Source organism: Stegostoma tigrinum, chromosome 2, assembly GCF_030684315.1.
Source record: "Stegostoma tigrinum isolate sSteTig4 chromosome 2, sSteTig4.hap1, whole genome shotgun sequence".
Classification (NCBI taxonomy): domain Eukaryota; kingdom Metazoa; phylum Chordata; class Chondrichthyes; order Orectolobiformes; family Stegostomatidae; genus Stegostoma; species Stegostoma tigrinum.
In genome coordinates, this window is record NC_081355.1 from 73,902,007 (window position 1) to 73,923,608 (window position 21,602).

Sequence of the window (21,602 nt, forward strand, 5' to 3'; positions counted from 1 at the left end):
TGCACTTGAGCTGTGATTCACCTGGCACTTAACCCTTGGACTACATCCATGTGCACCTGGCACCTGCCTTTCTTACCTGGCTGGCACCCATACCATCTATACCCCCGAACCCTATCCCCTCATTCATTTGTCACCCTATGTACTTGACACCCCCTTCCCTCACGTACCAAGCACCCCACGCCTTTACATGCCTCCAAGAGGTCCTGCTGCACCAACATCACTGAACTTATGTGGGAGTGGCTGCCTCCTCAGCTCACAATCTACTCTGTTCACACATGTGACCAGAAGGAATAGAATATAGCATGAGAAAGGTCTCTGCAACAGTCCATTGGGATGGTGCCTGTATGGATTGCTGGACAGCTCCTGTTGTGTTTGATCTTGCATCAGAAATCTGACTAGGAAAATGCTAGAAGCAGGAAACATTTTGTCTAATCTGGTTTAGAAACAAGGGTTGTGAACCAGATCAGAATATTCCAGGCAACTGTCTTTGTCCGTTATGTCTTTGGGTGAATTATTACAATGATAAATCACAGAGTTTACTTCCACCAGGGATATCTTGTTAGGAAAATAAAAATCAGTTAAAAACATCGATTGAACAGTTTGCCCAATTCTCATGAAGCTATTTCATCACAAGCAGACTTTTCCAAAATACTGAATAGAATAAAGCCTTTTGTTTATCTTTTTAAAAATAATATTAGGGTTTTTGCTGCCATTGTATTTGCTGCTATGCACATGGGACAATCTTCAACTCTTGCACCGGACTATACAAAAGCTAAAATTTCTGCACAAAAGATATTGCAACTTTTAGAAAGGAAGTCATTAATTGAAACTTACATGGAAGAAGGAGAAAAACTGGTAAATAGCAAGTGATTGCCTCTAACAGGAGTTATTTCAATGTCCAGTAACTGTCTGTTAAATGCTTGTTAATTAATTCTACAATTTTCATGGTGCATTCTTGAAATTCTTCCTTCACCTCTCTCTGTATTTTGTTTTTTGATTAATATTCACTGTAAACCCATGGACTAACACAGCTAACTAGACAACAGTGCTTCCTTATATAAAGACTTAAACATTCTCCTAGTTTTTCCACCTCTTCCACTTCTGTTCAGACAATGCTATCTTCCATACCAGCACTTCTGGCATTTTACCCCCTCTCCTCAACTCTATTTTCCCCATTGTGGTTGTCAGGGCTCTAGGCAATGTCTATTCAATGTCATGCATTTCTGCTGTCATCCCTTCATCACCTCCATCTTTCCGAGAATGATTACAAAGTTTGTGTTTCTCTCATCTTCCACCGCAGCACAATTTCTATTTAAGAGAGTATCCTCTGCCATTTCTTCCAGTTCCAGTGAGATGCCAACAGCAGAACATATCTTCCCCTTGCCAAAGGGACACGTTTACACAAATAACTGTGAATGCTGGAAAGCTGAAACAAAAAAAATGCTGAAATTGTTCAAGAAGCTCAGCAGGTCTGTTAGCATCTGTGGGAAGAAAGCAGAGTTAACATTTTGAGTCCACTGACTCTTCTTGAGTTAACACCTCGGAAAAAGTGATGTTTATGCTGAAGCTGAAATTGGGGTAGGTGAGGCACAAGAAAAGGGTGGAGTTGTGTGGACAGCTGGACATGGAGCTCGTAGAGAGAGATATATACAAAACTGGTAGGTAAACAGGGATATTATAAATAGGAGATCAGGACAGGAGAGAAGCTGAATATGTGACAATAAGAGCTAAGAATAGGAGAAGACGGGTGAGCTACACTGAATCCAACTCATTTAGTGCGACAACGGGCCTTGGAGTTTTGAGACTGAGAGACCCATCACTGCCTTTTCAGTCGTACATGAATACACTTGATCTTCTGTGATCAGCTCCATTGTCCACTGCTCAAGTAGGGTGAGGGTCTTAATATGCAACAACTCTCCATCAATCATGTTCCTCTCCACCTGATAACGGACCAGCTTATTCCACAATGAAATAAATAAGGGGACTAAATATGATGACAATGGGGGCAATAAAAGTTCGTGAGCTTGCGTCACCATGCGAGCTGGTGAGTCATACTTGGTAGGTGAGGAGGGTGGGAAGTTCCCTTGTAGGATTGGAACTTTGTGAATATGACGTGGATGTGAACTTATCAGTGCACCTCATGCATGTGATGCTCAGGCTTACAGATCATGAGCCTTTAATGAAATGCCTGTGCAGTGGAGAGTTAGACAGAATGATGCCCAGTGAGAGTTCCATTTATTTTGGTTGAGTGTAGCAATTTATTCATTCTATTTAAGCTCTGCAGCTGGTTGCATTGTTGGGGATCAGTGTCACTCACTGACTGACTCCAGGCTAGATGCTTTTGAGGGGGAGGCATCCTTTAGCCATCTCCCAAGAAGAGGACCTGCCTTCTTTGTCTTTATTCCATACAACAACACCTGTAATGAAGGGTCACTGAAATATATGCCAGCTTCTGCTTCTTGGGATCACCTTCACTAGGGTTGGAGTGATACTCAGGCTCCAGGACTGCAGCAAGTGAAATGTGTCCTGCTGGTCTTTAAACACAGTACCGGAATTTTTGTTCCTGCTTTCTAGCCCTTTATGATTTATGGATCATTTGGTCAACATCCTGCTTGCATAGAAAATGAAGTATAGAGCATCTAATCGCATGAGATAAGTCACCCCAGGCTAAAGCAGAACTTTAGCTCCAAATTGGAAAATCCCAGACCATGACATTCCTCTCATTTATCATTTCAATTCTTCCCCTTGCTCTGACTCTGATCTTTCTGGCCCAGGCATCTGTTACGCTCCGATAAATCACAATGTGATCTTTTGACTAGAAGTTTAAAAGTCTTCCAGGATAAACATGGAGTTCAACCATTTTAGTTCATGTTCTCTGCCCCCATTTTGTGTCTTCCTTTTTGCTATTTTGCATTTCACGAACTTTTATCATAATTCCTTCACTTTGCATTCGTATAGCTCCTATCATACCATTCATACCTTATCTGGACATCTCTTTGTTCGCATTACAGGTCCCATCACTTTGGCCTTCCTCTTTGATTTTATTTCAGTATCCTTTTCACTCTCCTGCCCCATCATTTGCTTTTTTCTTTTGCTTTTCTATCTACTCTTCCCTTTTCAGTTCCACAAAACCTGCATATTTCAAACTTTTCTTGGGGTTCTGATGAAGGTTCACAGACCTGAAACATTAACTCTGTTTTTCTCTCCACTGATGCTGCCTGTCTTTGAGTATTTACATTATTTCTGTTTTGCTTTCCTAACTGTAAATTATATTTGGTGTATACTTGTAATTATGTAAATGAATTATTATAAGATTCAGTTGCTTATTAAAGTTAGCAATGTCATGATTGTTTGATATTAGCATATCTTCTGTATTGAATTATGATAACTATTTCATCCTTTCTCCTTTTTTAGAGCAATTTTGAAGGGAACATTGAGTTCTGCAATGTGAAATTTTCATACCCTACACGGCCAGACATACAGGTCCTAAAAGGTCTAAGTGTACAAGTTAATAAAGGCCAGTCTCTGGCTTGTGTTGGAAGCAGTGGATGTGGAAAGAGCACGTCAGTTCAGTTACTTGAGAGATTTTATGATGCTGTTGATGGACGATTGGTAAGAGTCAATTCATAAAACTTTATTTCTCAGCTATCAGCTCAATTCCTCTCATTTATCATTTCAATTATTCCCCTTGCTCTGACTCTGATCTTTCTGGCCTAGGCACGTGTTGCGCTCCGATAAATCACAATGTGATCTTTTGACTAGAAGTTTAAAAGTCTTCCAGGATGAACATGAAGTTCAACCATTTTAGTTCATGTTCTCTGCCCCCATTTTGTGTCTTCCTTTTTGCTGCTTTGCATTTTCACTCTTGAACCTTGTGAATAAAAGGCAATTCTTGTCCAAGCCATGTGTTCAATATATAGATCGGTGGTTCACCACTAGTCACCGTATTCTTCTCATGAACTCATCAGCTGTTGCCAACTGTTGTTATCAACCTTTCTGATGCCCCAGCTCTTGCATCCATACAATAAAAATACAACCCAGACTTCATGGTGTTTTTCACTGAAAAATTGTTGGCTTTTTATATCCTGTTTATTCTTCCAGCAATGCAAGTACAGCCCTTGCACTCTTCCAGAGTTCTCATTCACTGATATTAACCATTCAAGATGTACACATTTGCAATGAAGTAACCTGTCTGCATCCATAAATGAAACATGACACCTCAAACTGGGAAATAGAAAGGTGATGCACCTGGAACCGAATCCCAGTTTTCAAGAAATAATGATGATAGGGTCTCTACATTGGGGAAACCAAGCGGAGGCTTGGGGACCGCTTTGCAGAACACCTCCGCTCAGTTCGCAACAAACAACTGCACCTCCCAGTCGCAAACCATTTCCACTCCCCCTCCCATTCTCTTGATGACATGTCCATCATGGGCCTCCTGCACTGCCACAATGATGCCACCCGAAGGTTGCAGGAACAGCAACTCATATTCCGCCTGGGAACCCTGCAGCCATATGGTATCAATGTGGACTTCACCAGTTTCAAAATCTCCCCTTCCCCCACTGCATCCCTCAACCAGCCCAGTTCATCCCCTCCCCCCACTGCACCACACAACCAGCCCAGCTCTTCCCCCCCACCCACTGCATCCCAAAACCAGTCCAACCTGTCTCTGCCTCCCTAACCGGTTCTTCCTCTCACCCATCCCTTCCTCCCACCCCAAGCCGCACCCCCAGCTACCTACTAACCTCATCCCACCTCCTTGACCTGTCCGTCTTCCCTGGACTGACCTATCCCCTCCCTACCTCCCCACCTACACCCTCTCCACCTATCTTCTTTACTCTCCATCTTCGGTCCGCCTCCCCCTCTCTCCCTATTTATTCCAGTTCCCTCCCCCCATCCCCCTCTCTGATGAAGGGTCTAGGCCCGAAACGTCAGCTTTTGTGCTCCTGAGATGCTGCTTGGCCTGCTGTGTTCATCCAGCCTCACATTTTATTATCTTGGAATCTCCAGCATCTGCAGTTCCCATTATCTCTGATACTATTTTAACCTCACTGCGAAGCCTCTTCCAGGGATGCCTAACCTGAAGAAGTTACCCTCCTCCCTCCGGACCAACCTCAGGGAATCTCTCTCCCATTGCAACTCTCTTGTAATCTCTTCGGCCTTGAAACTGCTCGACCATGTCCTGAAGCAAACCAGGTACCACAGCCACATCATCTTTCTCAGCACCTGCCTACGGAACCAGATCATCCCCAAGGGACTACAGTCCACATTTCAGCCTTCCCAATTTGGCCCCAACCGTGACCACCTCTACACCCAGAATATTCAGACCCTTCAGAAGCGGTTCTCCCTGCGAGTCCTGAAACAGACACTTGCAGCCATGCGCCGGCACCTCCAGGCACTGCAATCCAGCCTGCCCCAGCTCAGAGCCTCCCTCTCCCAGACCTGCAAAGGACCCCTGCTGTTTTTTATCCTCCGCAGGATCCACAGACTGAACACCCAGTTCCACTCAGCTTTACTGGACACCAAAAATCGTAAGTACAACCAACTCACGGGCCCCTGCCACCCACAAGAGGATTCCTGCGCCTCCCAAATCCTGACTCTGTCCCTGCCCCTCCCCCACCATGCACCCGCCGCCATTGACCATGAGGACACGGCCGGAGACCCCACCGATGACGTCACATCGGCCTCCGCCGGCCACAGAACTTCCGGAACCGCTGCTGCAGTCACCACCTCCACGTCCAGGTACTACAGCCCACAAACCACCCTCACCTCAGCTGCTGCCGCCCACCCCGATCCTCCCACCGCCGACGGAACCCCGCCCACGGTCGACGCCGACGGAACCCCGCCCACGGTCGACGCCGACGGAACCCCGCCCACGGTCGACGCCGACGGAACCCCGCCCACGGTCGACGCCGACGGAACCCCGCCCACGGTCGACGCCGACGGAACCCCGCCCACGGTCGACGCCGACGGAACCCCGCCCACGGTCGACGCCGACGGAACCCCGCCCACGGTCGACGCCGACGGAACCCCGCCCACGGTCGACGCCGACGGAACCCCGCCCACGGTCGACGACATCATCGCTCCGCCCACAACCTCCGCAGCCTGTAACCCCAGAGGAGACAGCCACCCTGAGCCCTGCCGAATCTTCACCATCCCCCCAGACCTCCCACTGACTGAGGACGAACGGTCAGTCCTGAGCAAGGGGCTCACCTTTGTCCCCCTACAACCACACATCAACGAATACCAGTCACGGTCGGACATAGAGCAGTTTTTCCGCCGTCTTTGCCTGCATGCCTACTTCTTCAACCGGGAACCCAACCCTCCTTCCACTGACCCCTTCACCCGCTTCCAACACAAGTCCTCCTCCTGGACACCACCCCCAGGCCTCCTACCCTCCCTCGACCTCTTCATCTCCAACTGCCGTCGAGACATTAACCGCCTCAACCTCTCCACCCCTCTCACCCACTCCAACCTCTCCCCCGCAGAACGGGCAGCCCTCCGCTCCCTCCGCTCCAACCCCAACCTCACCATCAAACCCGCAGACAAGGGTGGCGCAGTGGTAGTATGGCGCACCGACATCTACATCGCCGAGGCCAGACGCCAACTCTCCGACACCACCTCCTACCGCCTCCTCGATCATGACCCCACACCCGAGCACCAAACCATCATCTCCAACACCATTCATGACCTCATCACCTCAGGGGACCTCCCACCCACAGCCTCCAACCTCATTGTTCCCCAACCCCGCACGGCCCGTTTCTATCTCCTTCCCAAAATCCACAAACCTGCCTGCCCTGGTCGACCCATCGTCTCAGCCTGCTCCTGCCCCACCGAACTCATCTCCACCTATCTGGACTCCATTTTCTCCCCTTTGGTCCAGGAACTCCCCACCTATGTCCGTGACACCACCCACGCCCTCCACCTCCTCCAGGACTTCCAATTCCCTGGCCCCCAACACCTCATATTCACCATGGACGTCCAGTCCCTGTACACCTGCATTCCGCATGGAGATGGGCTCAAGGCCCTCCGCTTCTTCCTGTCCTGCAGGCCCGACCAGGCCCCCTCCACCGACACTCTCATCCGCCTAGCGGAACTCGTCCTCACACTCAACAACTTCTCTTTTGACTCCTCCCACTTCCTACAGACTAAGGGGGTGGCCATGGGCACCCGCATGGGCCCCAGCTATGCCTGCCTCTTTGTAGGTTACGTGGAACAGTCCATCTTCCGCACCTACACAGGCCCCAAACCCCACCTCTTCCTCCGGTTCATTGATGACTGTATCGGCGCCGCCTCTTGCTCCCCAGAGGAGCTCGAACAGTTCATCCACTTCACCAACACCTTCCACCCCAACCTTCAGTTCACCTGGGCCATCTCCAGCACATCCCTCACCTTCCTGGACCTCTCAGTCTCCATCTCAGGCAACCAGCTTGTAACTGATGTCCATTTCAAGCCCACCGACTCCCACAGCTACCTAGAATACACCTCCTCCCACCCACCCTCCTGCAAAAATTCCATCCCCTATTCCCAATTCCTCCGCCTCCGCCGCATCTGCTCCCACGATAAGACATTCCACTCCCGCACATCCCAGATGTCCAAGTTCTTTAAGGACCGCAACTTCCCCCCCACGGTGATTGAGAACGCCCTTGACCGCGTCTCCCGCATTTCCCGCGACACATCCCTCACACCCCGCCCCCGCCACAACCGCCCCAAGAGGATCCCCCTCGTTCTCACACACCACCCTACCAACCTCCGGATACAACGCATTATCCTCCGACACTTCCGCCATTTACAATCCGACCCCACCACCCAAGACATGTTTCCATCCCCACCCCTGTCTGCTTTCCGGAGAGACCACTCTCTCCGTGACTCCCTTGTTCGCTCCACACTGCCCTCCAACCCCACCACACCCGGCACCTTCCCCTGCAACCGCAGGAAATGCTACACTTGTCCCCACACCTCCTCCCTCACCCCCATCCCAGGCCCCAAGATGACATTCCACATTAAGCAGAGGTTCACCTGCACATCTGCCAATGTGGTATTCTGCATCCACTGTACCCGGTGCGGCTTTCTCTACATTGGGGAAACCAAGCGGAGGCTTGGGGACCGCTTTGCAGAACACCTCCGCTCAGTTCGCAACAAACAACTGCACCTCCCAGTCGCAAACCATTTCCACTCCCCCTCCCATTCTCTTGATGACATGTCCATCATGGGCCTCCTGCACTGCCACAATGATGCCACCCGAAGGTTGCAGGAACAGCAACTCATATTCCGCCTGGGAACCCTGCAGCCATATGGTATCAATGTGGACTTCACCAGTTTCAAAATCTCCCCTTCCCCCACTGCATCCCTCAACCAGCCCAGTTCATCCCCTCCCCCCACTGCACCACACAACCAGCCCAGCTCTTCCCCCCCACCCACTGCATCCCAAAACCAGTCCAACCTGTCTCTGCCTCCCTAACCGGTTCTTCCTCTCACCCATCCCTTCCTCCCACCCCAAGCCGCACCCCCAGCTACCTACTAACCTCATCCCACCTCCTTGACCTGTCCGTCTTCCCTGGACTGACCTATCCCCTCCCTACCTCCCCACCTACACCCTCTCCACCTATCTTCTTTACTCTCCATCTTCGGTCCGCCTCCCCCTCTCTCCCTATTTATTCCAGTTCCCTCCCCCCATCCCCCTCTCTGATGAAGGGTCTAGGCCCGAAACGTCAGCTTTTGTGCTCCTGAGATGCTGCTTGGCCTGCTGTGTTCATCCAGCCTCACATTTTATTATCCATCTCTATCTATGATGATGTGGTTCTTGTGTTTGTGTCTGTTTCATTGTTTTTACTGCCTACAGTACCTCATAACCTGCCATTATGCAAGATGAAATCATATTGAAAGTAAGAGTGAATTAATAAGAGTACTCTTCATAGAATAAATTAGTTATGCATATAGAAATCAAGGAAGTATTCCATACACTTTTTCAGCATTACAGTTTGAATTCACTGCATCATATTGTCTTTTCCAGTTGGCAGATGGGAAAGATTATAAATGTCTTGCCTTGTCATGGTTGAGACAACACATTGGAATCGTATCACAGGAGCCCGTACTCTTTGATTGTAGCATTGCTGAAAATATAGAATATGGTGACAACAGCAAAACTGTAACTCAAGAAGAGATTGAAGAGGCTGCAAGAGCAGCCAATATTCACGATTTCATACAAAGCTTGCCTGAAGTAAGTCCACATTTATAGATATCTTTTTAATAATGGTGCAGGCACGCAATGTTTAATATTTTAATACATTTCTACATATTAAATAAGAAGTTTATATTACAAATAAACACAAATGTATAAGCATAATTAAGAAATTAAATGCTAAATGACTGAATTTGTAAGTGCCCAAAGTTCTGTGCTACCAAATTAGTATTTTACAGTAAATGAGTTACTAACCCTGTAAGAGACAAGGGAAGAAATTATGGGGGTCCTGGCTGATATATTTGCATTGTCATTAGTGATGGGTGAAGTCCCAGAGGACTGGAGGGTAGCAAATGTTGTGCCCTTATTCAAGAAGGGCTGCAAAGAAAATCCTGGGAATTACAGACCAGTAAGCTTAAAATCTGTGGTAGGTAAGTTACTTGAGAAGTTTCTGAGGGATAAGATATACATGCATTTAGAAAGACAGAGTTTGATAAGGAGTAGTCAGCATGGCTTTGTGCATGAGAGATCATACCTCATAAATTTATTAGCGTTCTTTGGTGGAGTGACCGGGAAGGTTGATGAAGACAAGGCAGTGCATGTAGCCTATATGGATTTCAGTAAGGCCTTTGATAAGTTTTCACGTGGTAGGCTGTTTTGTAAGGTTAGATCACATGGAAGCCAGGGAGAGCTGGCAAATTGGTTACACAATTGGCTTGATGGTACAAAACAGAGGGTAATACTGAAAGAATGCTTGTCTGACAGGAGGCCTGTGACTAGTGGTGTGCCTCAGGGCTCGGTGCTGGGTCCATTGCTGTTTGTTGCTTATACTGATGATTTGCATGAGAATGTACAAGGCATGATTAGTAAGTTTGCAGATGACACTAAAATAGGCATATCATGGACAGTGAGGAAGGTTATCAGAAATTGCAGCAGGATCTTGATCAGCTGGGGAAGTGGGTCGAGAAATGACAAATGGAGTTTAATATAAAGTGTTGCATTTTAGAAAGTCAAATCAAGTTAGGAGTTTCATGGTGAATGTTAGGGCCTTAAGCAGTGTAGCGGAACAGAGGGGCCTTAGAATTCAGGTGCACGGTTCTCTGAAAGCCTGGTCTGAAGTTGCTACCTGGATCAGTGTGGTGTCCATGTTAAGGATTGCCCAGCCATGCAATTAATAGATTAATGACTATCTGCGCTCCACAAGTTTAAATGCCATCATCTTCTCTCTTCTAAACTCACATTCACTTGTAATTCCCTTACTGTGCCCACCAAGGTTCATGGTCTACTACTCCCAGTGTTATAAGCAGCATCTATCTCAAACACACCCCATTCCCCCAAAACCATTAACTTAGCACAATCTCGTTAACTTCAGATACCTCACCAACTTTTGTCAACTTGCACCAGTGCAGCAGCTGTGCCAGTCACTTTCATCTCATACAAATCTTGACCTTGTCTCATGCCAGGAGATAATGGCCCATGGTAGGGCTGCAAGGGAAAATGTGGGTGGTAGGCTGCTCACCTGCTATGCAGAGAGAATTCTTGCCTTACCACGACAGATCCATGACCACTGATGTGATAATGACAAAAGCTTTATGCCTTGGTGACCAAGAATCGTGCTGTGCTGCCTTCCCAATCCCAGCACTGTGAATGTATTCTTTACATACCTGAATTTCTACCCTGTTTACCAACTCATTACCTGTCATGCTTTTTGCAAGAACCTGCATCCCTGTCAGCCTCCACCATAAAGAGACTAGCCTTTCCTGCCAATAACATTTCCTTCACCTCTGTGCCAAAAGGCACAGACTTGTCAGAGGATACACAGAACAGGCTGTCTCCTGCACTCTTCCCAACTCAGATGCTGATATCTCGGTGGGTCCGTGAGCCGGATTAGAGTTGGGAGGATGTTGTAGTGAGCATATTACTGGCACATCTCTGCAGTTGGCCAAGGAAGAAATGCCCAGTCCACTGGCACTGTGTGAACTGCTAGAGTGCAGACTCTTGCTCAGTCTCGGCTAAGAGAGGTTTACATGGTGTTGGCCATTAATAAAAACTAAAGGAACTGCGGATGCTGCAAGTCAGTAACAAAAACAGAAGTTGCTGGGAAAGCTCAGCAGGTCTGGCAGAGGCTGTGAAGAAAACAAATCAGAGTTAACGCTTCAGATCCGGTGACCCTTCCTCAGCACTGGGGGAGCTCTGAGGATGGGTCATCGGACCCAAGATATTAACTTTGATATTTTCTTCACGGATGCTGCCAGACTTGCTGAGCAACTGCTGTTTTTGTTGGCCATTAATAACTTTGTCAACATGAGCATACTGACACAGGGTCAGCAGGCAAACTTCTTTCTTAATGCTTGGGAAGCTAGATCAAAAATTGGAAGAGTCAACCAATATCATCTGTATAATCCTGGCTCTGGCCTGTTAGCAGACAGTTTAATGGCTGCTGTGGAGAGCCAATAGAATAGTCATTAGCTGCTGGAGATGCATGCAGACCTGCACTTCAACACTTTTGCTACTGGTGGTCAACACCAACAGCAAGGTGACATAGGGACGAGGAACTTTGACCTCTTTCCAAGTGAACCTTCCTCACAAAGTGACAAGATGATGCTAGTAGGCATCCAGCAGAAGGAACCACATATTGAAATATCCTCTTGAGACACTCCAGGCACGCCCGGGTAGGTACCCTTCCTTAATGCCTACTATGTTTTAACTCTGTCTGAAGGACGGCTAATCTTTTCTGAGTGCTGATACAAACATAAAACATTGTCATGATTGAATGAGGGAGCATCAGGTGTTGTGAAGGCTTCCATTGGTTAGTACAGCTAACATTTATGGAACAACAGGAAAAACAAAAAGAAGAAACTGGTAAGGTGTATTTGGGGTTGGGATTAAACAGAGGATGCTTTCCCTTGCAGCTTTTACAATCAGTAAATGATGACTTCACCTGACTGCATTCCATTGAAAGCACTTACCAAATGTTAATCCTCTAATGGTCCCTGCAGGTGATGGTGTTACACTGTAGGATGGTGAAGGTGATACACTTTCTGATGAACGTCCTCATTTTCTTACTTGGAACAATGCTGTAGCTTTCACAGATCCTCATCTTCAGATCGTCATTACCAGATCCTTGTCATCTATCATATAACATTGTTGTAACCTTCAATTGTCAAACACAAACTGTGTAAGTTGTGCTTTGTCTGTATGGTGCTGTCACGGGGCTGTGCCAGCATAGGCAGCTCATCTTCAGGAGATATTGCATGGCCCTGGCAGCCCCGCTGGAAGAAAGTGTTGCATTGCGCACACTCTGTGCCTCATGTTATGGCATTCTGACTGCTGCCTTTGTACAGTGTAGCTCCCTGCACCTCCAGTGCCACTACAGGTGACAGTCTTGCTGCCACTGCCCCTCTCACATCTGAAGGACATTCCAACAAATAAGAATGACCAGGGGACTCCTGCATTTTCTCCACAACAGAAAGACACCTTTTGCAGGAAACTTTGTGTTACGTGGCTGCTCCATATTGGCTGAAGGTTACTGCCAGCCCTGGGTTTCCAGGTACATGAGTTCCTTATCAGTTTGTGTGGATGCTCATGGTGCAGCAAACATGAATATGGGTGGCAACAGCTTCAGTGTCAGGATCCCCGGGGGATTCCAACCAGCATTTTTGTGGAAAATCAAAAATAAAACAGCTCATTGTTAATTTAAATAATCAAATAAATTATTATGTGATCATTCAGCAGCTGTAATGCACATATATAATATTTCAACATTATCCTACATACATTAGGTCCACATAATGTAGGAGATTGCAAGTGTGGTAGCATGTCTCTCCCTCTCTCACACACACTCTCTCTATCTCTCTCTCTTCTTCTCACGCACTAACACCACCACCCCCAACCCCGCCACCCCAGCCCTTGCAATATGTAACAATTAGTGACATGGCTACTTTTGGTCAGGGTTTTTAATTGACATAGTTTCTCACTTTTAATTCCAGATATCATTCACCCGTACATTGCGAGGCATGATTAATGCCATTGTCCCTTGATGGCCATCAGATTACTCAGATGTTGAGGCCACTCTCTCACACAAATAAAGCTCAGTTACTCCACTCATGCTGCCCATGGTTGACAACACTGTACAGACAAAGCACTGGTAGCTAACATTCATTTCCATTTCACATTTATGATTCGCATGGGAATGGAAGGTAGCACAGGTAGCACATCATGGAATGAGTTGCAAGTTCAGCGTGTCAGTCTGGCTGACCCCCCAAAGTTTCATGTTCCTTTCTGCCTTGGTTTGCTGCCAAGCCCATCACGTGTGAGCTTCCCCCACATTGCCACTCAAATTTATTGTTCAACACTTTACTCCTCAGTTGACCCCCTGAGCTCCAGACCTACTGCTTTATTGTGTCAAACATTGTGATATACTGATTCCCCATCAAAACCAGGGCAGTAGTGAACTTCCAGTAGCACCGTACTCTTGTGCCTTACTTAGCTTTTATAGTCTCCCACCATGATATGTTGAATTACTCCCATTCACAATTATTATCTCCTCTGCATCTTACTTAGCATGCGGTTGCCTCCAATTCTGTAGTTGGTTTCCCCAAAGTCCTTACCACAACACTGGCCTCTGATAATGACCCCTTGACTTTTGGTGAACATAGCCCTTGGACTGGCCATGATCCAACCCCTTGATTAACTTGGATGGTCAGCTTTGAGTGATGTCTGACCATATCCTTACTGATCTTTGCATAGCTCCCTAACTGACTTCCTGCTAATTCCTGGACTGGTTGAACTGGACCTGTAGGACTGACCGTGATTCACTCACCAGACTGTAATTATGCAGAACCCTTGACCTTGATTGTCCAGTGGCTAACAGATTGTATCCAAGTCCCTGGACTGATATTGGACAACGCCTGTGACTAACTGTTGCAGTACTGACTGACCAACAACAAACCTCTGGACTTGGCTGAGGACTGCTTCCAATAATTGCTGAGACATGGCCATTTGATTGCAGCTGTTTCAGGTATGCCATTACTGTAGTGCAATGTCATTCAGCAATATGTCTACCTCCTTGAATGATCATTGCTGGAAAACATAACAAGCTGCCTGCACTATAAGGCAAGTCAAGTACTGTGAGCCAGCAAATTCTGAATGAAGCGGCAGTGCCCAAAAAGGCAAGGCACAACCAAGATGATGTGACCATCCATGTAGGTGCAAAGTCAGTGAGTGCTAAGAAAGCAATATAAAAACCCTGAGACATACCATGTTTTGATGCATGAGATGGGTTCCTGTCCTATGTACAATATAACCAGACAGCAACAATATAAAGTAGGATGCCAGTGAACTTCTAAATGCAATGTTGAAGTGTGAGTGTGTATGATAATGTGCTGAGTCAGATGCATGAACAATGCAGAATTCTGTGGAGTCTGTGTGAGCAGCTGCTGCCCATGAGATGTTGGGGAATGCTGGCCAAGTTGGATTCTTAAAGAAGATGCTAGGTAATTGCTCTGATTTTCATATTGAAACTTGATGTTGTCTAGTTTCTCTCCACAGCCCGTAAAAATTGGAACTTGCCCTGCATGTAATTGTGGCAAGATCAGGTATTCATGAGATGCTAAAGCATGCAAATAACGCTCATGCTGTTCACAGGCGAGATTCCCAGTAACTGTTGAAACCCTGCGTGGAAAATCAGACTCTTTATTCCTCAGTATCTCCATTCTCCCAATAGCTCCCCAACTGCCTTGCCATTTCCCATTTCATTCAGGGAATAGTAAAAATTCCACCCAACATTTTTGTATAAGACCCTAAATCAAGGTTTTGTCAATCCTCTTGGTTGCATGTAAAAATTTCCAAGGCACTACTTTTTAAGAAGAGTAGGGCAGTTATCCCTAATGTCCTTGACTTTGGCCAATGTTTATCCTTCATTCAGAACAAGTAATTGATCATTTGGTTACCCTCACATTAAATGGAGCTGGCTGTGTCTAATTTGGCTGTTACATTCCTACATTAAAACAGTAACCACAGTGACTAACACTTTCACCAGCAAGAGACCCCATTCGAGTGAGCACAAATCAGTCACTGTGATGCTAAGGGGCAGGTTTTGTAGCATATTGAGTTCATCTGGAAAATCTGCACAGCCTTAAGTTATTGGAGTCAGGCACCCATGGGGAGTTGGAGGGACTTTATGGAGGTCTTTGCTGTACAGCAATAATGTCCTGCAACAGCATAAAGCTATGTGTTTTTTTAGTGGGGTTTGGGGGCATTGCAGAATGGATCATTGAGAGGAAACTGGAATGAAATGGTGACTATATTCAACCCGTATCCATACCAAAAATTATCCCTAGATGGGACAAATAGATTGCTCTCCTCCTCCCTTTCCCAAGGTGCAAGCAGGCCTCCCTCATTTCCTTGCAGCCACTTTCCTACTTTTTTAAAACAAAACATTCATTGGGTTTTGCCCCTAGCCCATTGGTTGATTCCCATAATCACAGAAACAGGACCAAAGTAGCCAGTTTTCTCACCTGGAAGGAAAGCAGTCAATTATTTTTGTTTACATACAGAAATGTTCTGACACACTTGATGGCCTCTTCTTCCCATCACCAAATCACGCTTGGTATTTTTTTTCATCACGTCACCAGTAAAACATAGATAATAATCTCAGCGTGGATTTAGGACCTTAATATTGGTATTTAATTAGTGTTTTTGTGCCTTAATTGGTGACAGTTCAGGAAGGTTGCCCATTGGCATTTACACCGAGAACTTGTTTGCTGAGGTGGCAGAAAGGGATGATGAGCTCTTCTGCAAATCCGCCCCATTATTTGCGCTTCCCACTATTTGTCCCATCACCTCTAGGAAGGGAAAACCCTGTCCTACACTTACAAGATCTTTCATTGACTGGAAGCAGCTTTGGAATGACCTACAGTCACAAAATATAGACCATCAAATGTTGCCTTTGTTTTTAAGGGTAAAATAGTTTTCAAGTGAACAGGTACAAGTGCATCTGTGAACAGAATCTGACACAGTGTTCAATAGACACAAGGCAAATTGTGCACACACTATGTCCTTGTCTTTGTGTCATGCTGTTCATCTGTGTTAACGAAGTACTCAAAATATTTAATTATTAGGTGTGCACCTTTGCAACAAAATGTGATACAGACATCACTAACTTAATTTTTGGAGGATTAGCTTGTTTAAATTGCTGCCAAGTTAGAATTCCAATACTATCTACAGTTTCTTCACACAGTTTGGCTGTACATTGTTTTTTTTTTCTCACCCAGAATGTCAGAGAAGCTTCCTTGACCCAGAAACAAGGAAGTAGGATTTGTAGTCAACTGTGGTGAGTCAACGCTTAGCTTTAGCCTCAATTAAAGCTGCCAACAATGAATTGGTGACCTCTGAGGCACAGTTTTCCCTCTTCCCAACAACAATTTAAATCTGGTGTCAGGTCAAGGGGACGTCTTAGCGTGCAGCAACAGTGAAGTTACAATCAGATAAAAATATTTAATAAAAACTAGTTTTGAGGAAGGGTCACTCAACCCAAAACAAAAACTCTGATTTCTCTCCACAGATGCCGCCAGACCTGCTGAACTCTTCCAGCAATTTCTACTTTCAGATAAAAATACCTAATATTTTTCATGTTTAATTGAAATTTTCATTCGCTAAATAGCAATCATGTTTGGATTAAGATAAACATTCAAGGAAGGAAAAGCTTAAAAAAATTTCCTTTATCATTATGGTGAAATTTGATATTCCACCATTTTAAATTATTTTCTAAGACTACTGAGGGTATTTAGCAGCAATTATAAATTTGAAACATCATCGAAAATCGAGTTACACCTTATTCAACAAGGTACAATCTTTTCAAACACTTCTGTGCGACTAACAATATAGGAGTGGAACTTCTTATCAGTTCATGTATTTTTTTATTATTTACAGGTTGGGTTTGCACCATAGGAGAAGCATATAATTTTTAAATGTCTTTCTTTCTGAATATACTCAGACTCTCAAAGTTTTTAGCAATTCAATGGAATTAAAGTGATAAAGATAGACAGTTTTAGAGTCACTACAGTTGTAGTTTCTTGTGTCAAACACCACTGTGTCCTGCCCTACATGTAGCTCATCTAAAATATGCAAACAGACTGGGTTCTTGTTGAGTTGGTTATCTTGAAGTTTATTAGCTATACCAACTCTTTACATTGACATATCTCAGACTTATCCATGGTCTAGGTTCCGTGCTGACTCAAGCTATTGTTTATTGCATAGACATAACTGTCCACACTGACTCTACTGCACTGAAAACACAACTGAAGCTGAGGGATATAACTGTATACCAGAACATCTTACGTTGTGTTTTAATGTAACTGTCTTAAAGGTATACTGCCTGTCTGATTCAGAAACTATACAGTAATTCAACAACTACCATCACAGAACCTGCTCCATTATCTGCTCAAATTCATCTTAAAGAGAAAAAAATTTGATGATCACATTCCCTGGCTCCCCAACTGATGCCCCTGGCTAAAAGACTGAGGGAGCCCTGTTGTCATGCCACATTGCAAATGTGCGTAGTTTACCATTCATTCACACAACATTTAAGTTCTTTTTCTTACTTTTCTTTTTGGAACTTGGTATCTCTGTTTACATGAAGTCTTCTGGAGAAATTCAGCTTTATCATAATTGAAGAAATTAAGATTATTTGAATTATAAAGCACATATAATACACTGTATGTATATTAATATTTCACACCTATCGAAGCAGGTAGTGTTATTCCAAAACGAGATAGATACAGACTTTGTTAATCAAGCATTTTGTGTAAGTTTTACAATACAATGGCTCTCGTGTATTCCATTTCAAAACATATGATCAACATACTGTAATTTATTTAATAATTTGTTGGTTTCAATTTTTTAATTACTTTTCTCACTTGTATAATAATTATTTATTAGTTTTAACAGGTCCAATGACGTCACATTTTAAGAAGCAAAGGAAGTAATGTCAAAAAACTTATTCTCAGGGCACAATGTCACCAATGGACTTACAGAGACAGTGTCAAAGTTTGCATTCTAAGTCAAAGATATTGTTGAACCATCCATGGAACTTTTTCCTCTTTACTTGTTTGTAATGATTGCAAAGAGCAAGTCCTGCTTCCAGCCTTTTTTCAGCTAACTGACCATTAATTGGCTACAGGACAGATGATATTTTCCTCAGTGGGCTCCCTCAATCTTTTAGCCATGGGGATTGGGTGGGGAGCCAGGGAATCAAGTGCCTTCAATAATTTAGTTTAAAGAGTTTCATCAGTTCTTTGAATGAACGTGCAGGACAGATTTGTGAATTCAGTAATCCTGGAATAATTTAAGATGCAATTAGATGCAGCAATGTGGGAATGTAACATGAATGAGTTAAATTGGGCCAGACACGTGCCTTCATCTGTAGGGATCTTGTGATCATTGATAAAGATTGGTTACAATTCCCCTCAATCGTGTCAATTTAAAGGATCTCTTTCTGTATAGGGGTACAACACTCGAATAGGAGATAAAGGAACACAACTTTCTGGTGGTCAAAAACAAAGAATAGCCATTGCTCGAGCCCTTGTTCGTAACCCAAAGATCCTACTCCTTGATGAAGCAACATCTGCCCTGGACAATGAAAGTGAAAAGGTTATTATCTTAATTTATCATCTGTATTAACTGGGTAACATAATTATTTAACTTGTTTTTGTGCAGATTAAACTTTAAATAGCTTAAACCATTCAAGCCTCAGGGTATCTGGTTCTTCATGGCAAATGAACCTGACTTTGCAGTATTAGGACTGAACTTTCACGCTTGTGTTAGTAACATGAAGTCAGGTCAATGTTCTGCACTGAAAACCTGACTTGAGATAAAGTATTCTGGGAGTTTGGGGGATAAAAATTGGGAATCTTGGCAGGTGACCCAGAAACCCTTTGGAGCTTGCTCTGTGCAGGGCTGTGCTGAATAGGGGGCCTACACCAGTTTGCTAGCATTTTATCAAGGTAAGGGAAGAAAAGGCAATAAACCACATCATTTCTCTAATCCTCATCCCTCACCCTGAATATCACTTCCCATGCCAGCTCATGTGAACTCATGCCCACAACTCATCCCAGTCCATTTCATTTCCTCCATACTAGCCTAACCCTGATACCCATGTCCAAGGTCTCTCATATCCTCCATATCAATCTATGCTTCCCACATACGCCATGCATTTTATAGCCCTATGCCAACTTAGTACCAATTCATGTCACCCATTTTTTCCCATAAACCACCTGTGTCCTTCCACCCTGCAAGCCCAATTACCCTGCATCGTAATGGATAGACATCAGGGTCTATGTTGAAATGGAGAACATAAAGTTCTTCAGTGCCTTTTATGTCAATGCCAAAATAAACTACTGCTATTGGTAAAATTCACAACATTTAGCTTCCTTTAATCCCTTCTAAAAACTAGCATCAAGATTCATAGTGCCTCACTTCAAAGAACTTACACCAACTTGGAGTTATCAATTAAAATGTGAAATGACAGGCCATCTACTATGGTTGTGAAATATTTAAATAGCAACAGCTTTAAATGTTTTTTACAGCTTAACAACTCTGTTTGACAACTCTGAAACCCTTTTTGACAGCTCCTGTAATAGCTTTCTTTCCAGTTTCAATGAGTGCATGGATTTTAACAGTCCCACAGCGACCTGTTTCTCTCCAGGGCAGTTATTTCTTGCAAATATCAGCAGACTTACCCCAAATGCCCTGGGACTATTTCTAATAGGGTGTCCTACTTCTCCAAGGACTTTAGCAGTATTGGACCTTCTCCGACCAGGTCTGATGTGCACAAGTCATGACTTGTATGTGCCACTGGTGAAAATCAGATTATCTTGAGGCAGCTGTACTTTGAATTATATGATCATCCTTTTTTAAAACAAAATGCTGGCAAGTTGGCATTGATAATCTTTTACTAGGTGAGCATTTTTGCTACAATTGTATTACCATTTTTGAAAGTCGAACCTAACATTTGCATTCTTTATCTTTTCACAGATTGTCCAGCAGGCCTTGGATAAAGCCAGGCAGGGTCGAACATGCATCATTGTTGCTCACCGGTTGTCAACAATCCAAAATGCTGACATTATAGCTGTGATACAGAACGGTCAAGTTGTGGAAAAGGGAACTCATAACCAGCTCCTCAGTAAAGAGGGAGCTTATCATGCACTTGTCCATGCACAAGTTCAGCGTTAATATGAATATTGTCAAATTGATTTCTAATGGCATTGGAGATAATGGGACCTGCAGATGCTGGAGAATCCGAGATAACAAAGTGTGGAGCTGGATGAACACAGCAGGCCAAGCAGCATCTTAGGAGCACAACAGCTGACATTTCGGGCCTAGGCCCTTCATTAGGCCCGAAACGTCAGTTTATGTGCTCCTAAGATGCTGCTTGGCCTGCTGTGTTCACCCAGCTCCACACTTTGTTATCTCTAATGGCATTGGCGTGAGTTTCATCTGCTACTCTGCTATTGTAACTATAACATGTCCCAAGCATATTTATCTGTACATGTCAACTTTGAAAATAAAAATTTCAATCAGAAGATGCTGCCTTTCACTTTGTTTTAAGATTGCACATACAAATGCAATTTCATAAAATGTTGTTCAAAAAATGTGTTTTTTTTTATATTAATGAAAACTTTGTGTACTTTTCCTCAGATGTTCAAATAGCACATAACTGGTTATTGCCTATTTGGTTTTGAATTATCAGTCACAAGTGCTCCAACATACAGTGGAATTTGTGTTATCCTGCACTCAATGGGCTTTGGTGCGCCAGTAAATGAAAATGCCACTTGCTAGGGAGTTACTACAAAGGCAACAACAACAGGTAGAAGAATGTGAATTCATTTATGTAGTGGTGAATTTGAGTGTCTCGGAGAGAAATAGCTGTCAGTAATAAACACAAAGATGTCTTTTATAAAGCAAGTAAAGCATCCGATAACTAAATCCCCATTAACGGTACAGAAAGATATATGTAACATCTAAATAAGTTCTGCTCTGCACTTGGCATGCGCCACATAATGGTTTCTGCAGAGGCATATTTTTTGCACTTTGTGAGCAGCTCAGCTGCACACTCTGTTGGCTAAAGAAGAAAGAAGTGCAAAGCATGAAAACATAAGTTAATAGTCTCAAATGTTGTTTTGGCTTTCATTAGCAGGGGGATTGAGTTTAAGAATCGTGAGATCTTGTTGCAGCTCTATAAAACTTTGGTTAGACCGCACTTGGAATACTGCATCCAGTTCTGGTCGCCCTATTATAGGAAAGATATGGATGCTTTGGAGAGGGTTCAGAGGAGGTTTACCAGGATGCTGCCTGGACTGGAGGGCTTATCTTATGAAGAGAGGTTGACTGAGCTCGGCCTCTTTTCATTGGAGAAAAGGAG

General features: G+C 44.5%; 1 protein-coding gene across 1 annotated transcript in view; it reads left to right on the forward strand.

Moving 5' to 3' along the window:
• abcb5 (ATP-binding cassette, sub-family B (MDR/TAP), member 5) overlaps positions 1-20,495 on the forward strand; it is a 100,060-nt gene extending 79,565 nt beyond the window's left edge. Inside the window, exons 25-29 of the mRNA XM_059654618.1 lie at positions 699-855; positions 3,415-3,612; positions 9,014-9,220; positions 18,686-18,832; positions 20,216-20,495. Coding sequence (XP_059510601.1) covers positions 699-855; positions 3,415-3,612; positions 9,014-9,220; positions 18,686-18,832; positions 20,216-20,413 — 907 coding nt within the window. The 3' untranslated portion in view covers positions 20,414-20,495. The remainder of the gene's footprint in view (positions 1-698; positions 856-3,414; positions 3,613-9,013; positions 9,221-18,685; positions 18,833-20,215) is intronic.
• The last annotated feature ends 1,107 nt before the right edge of the window (positions 20,496-21,602 follow it).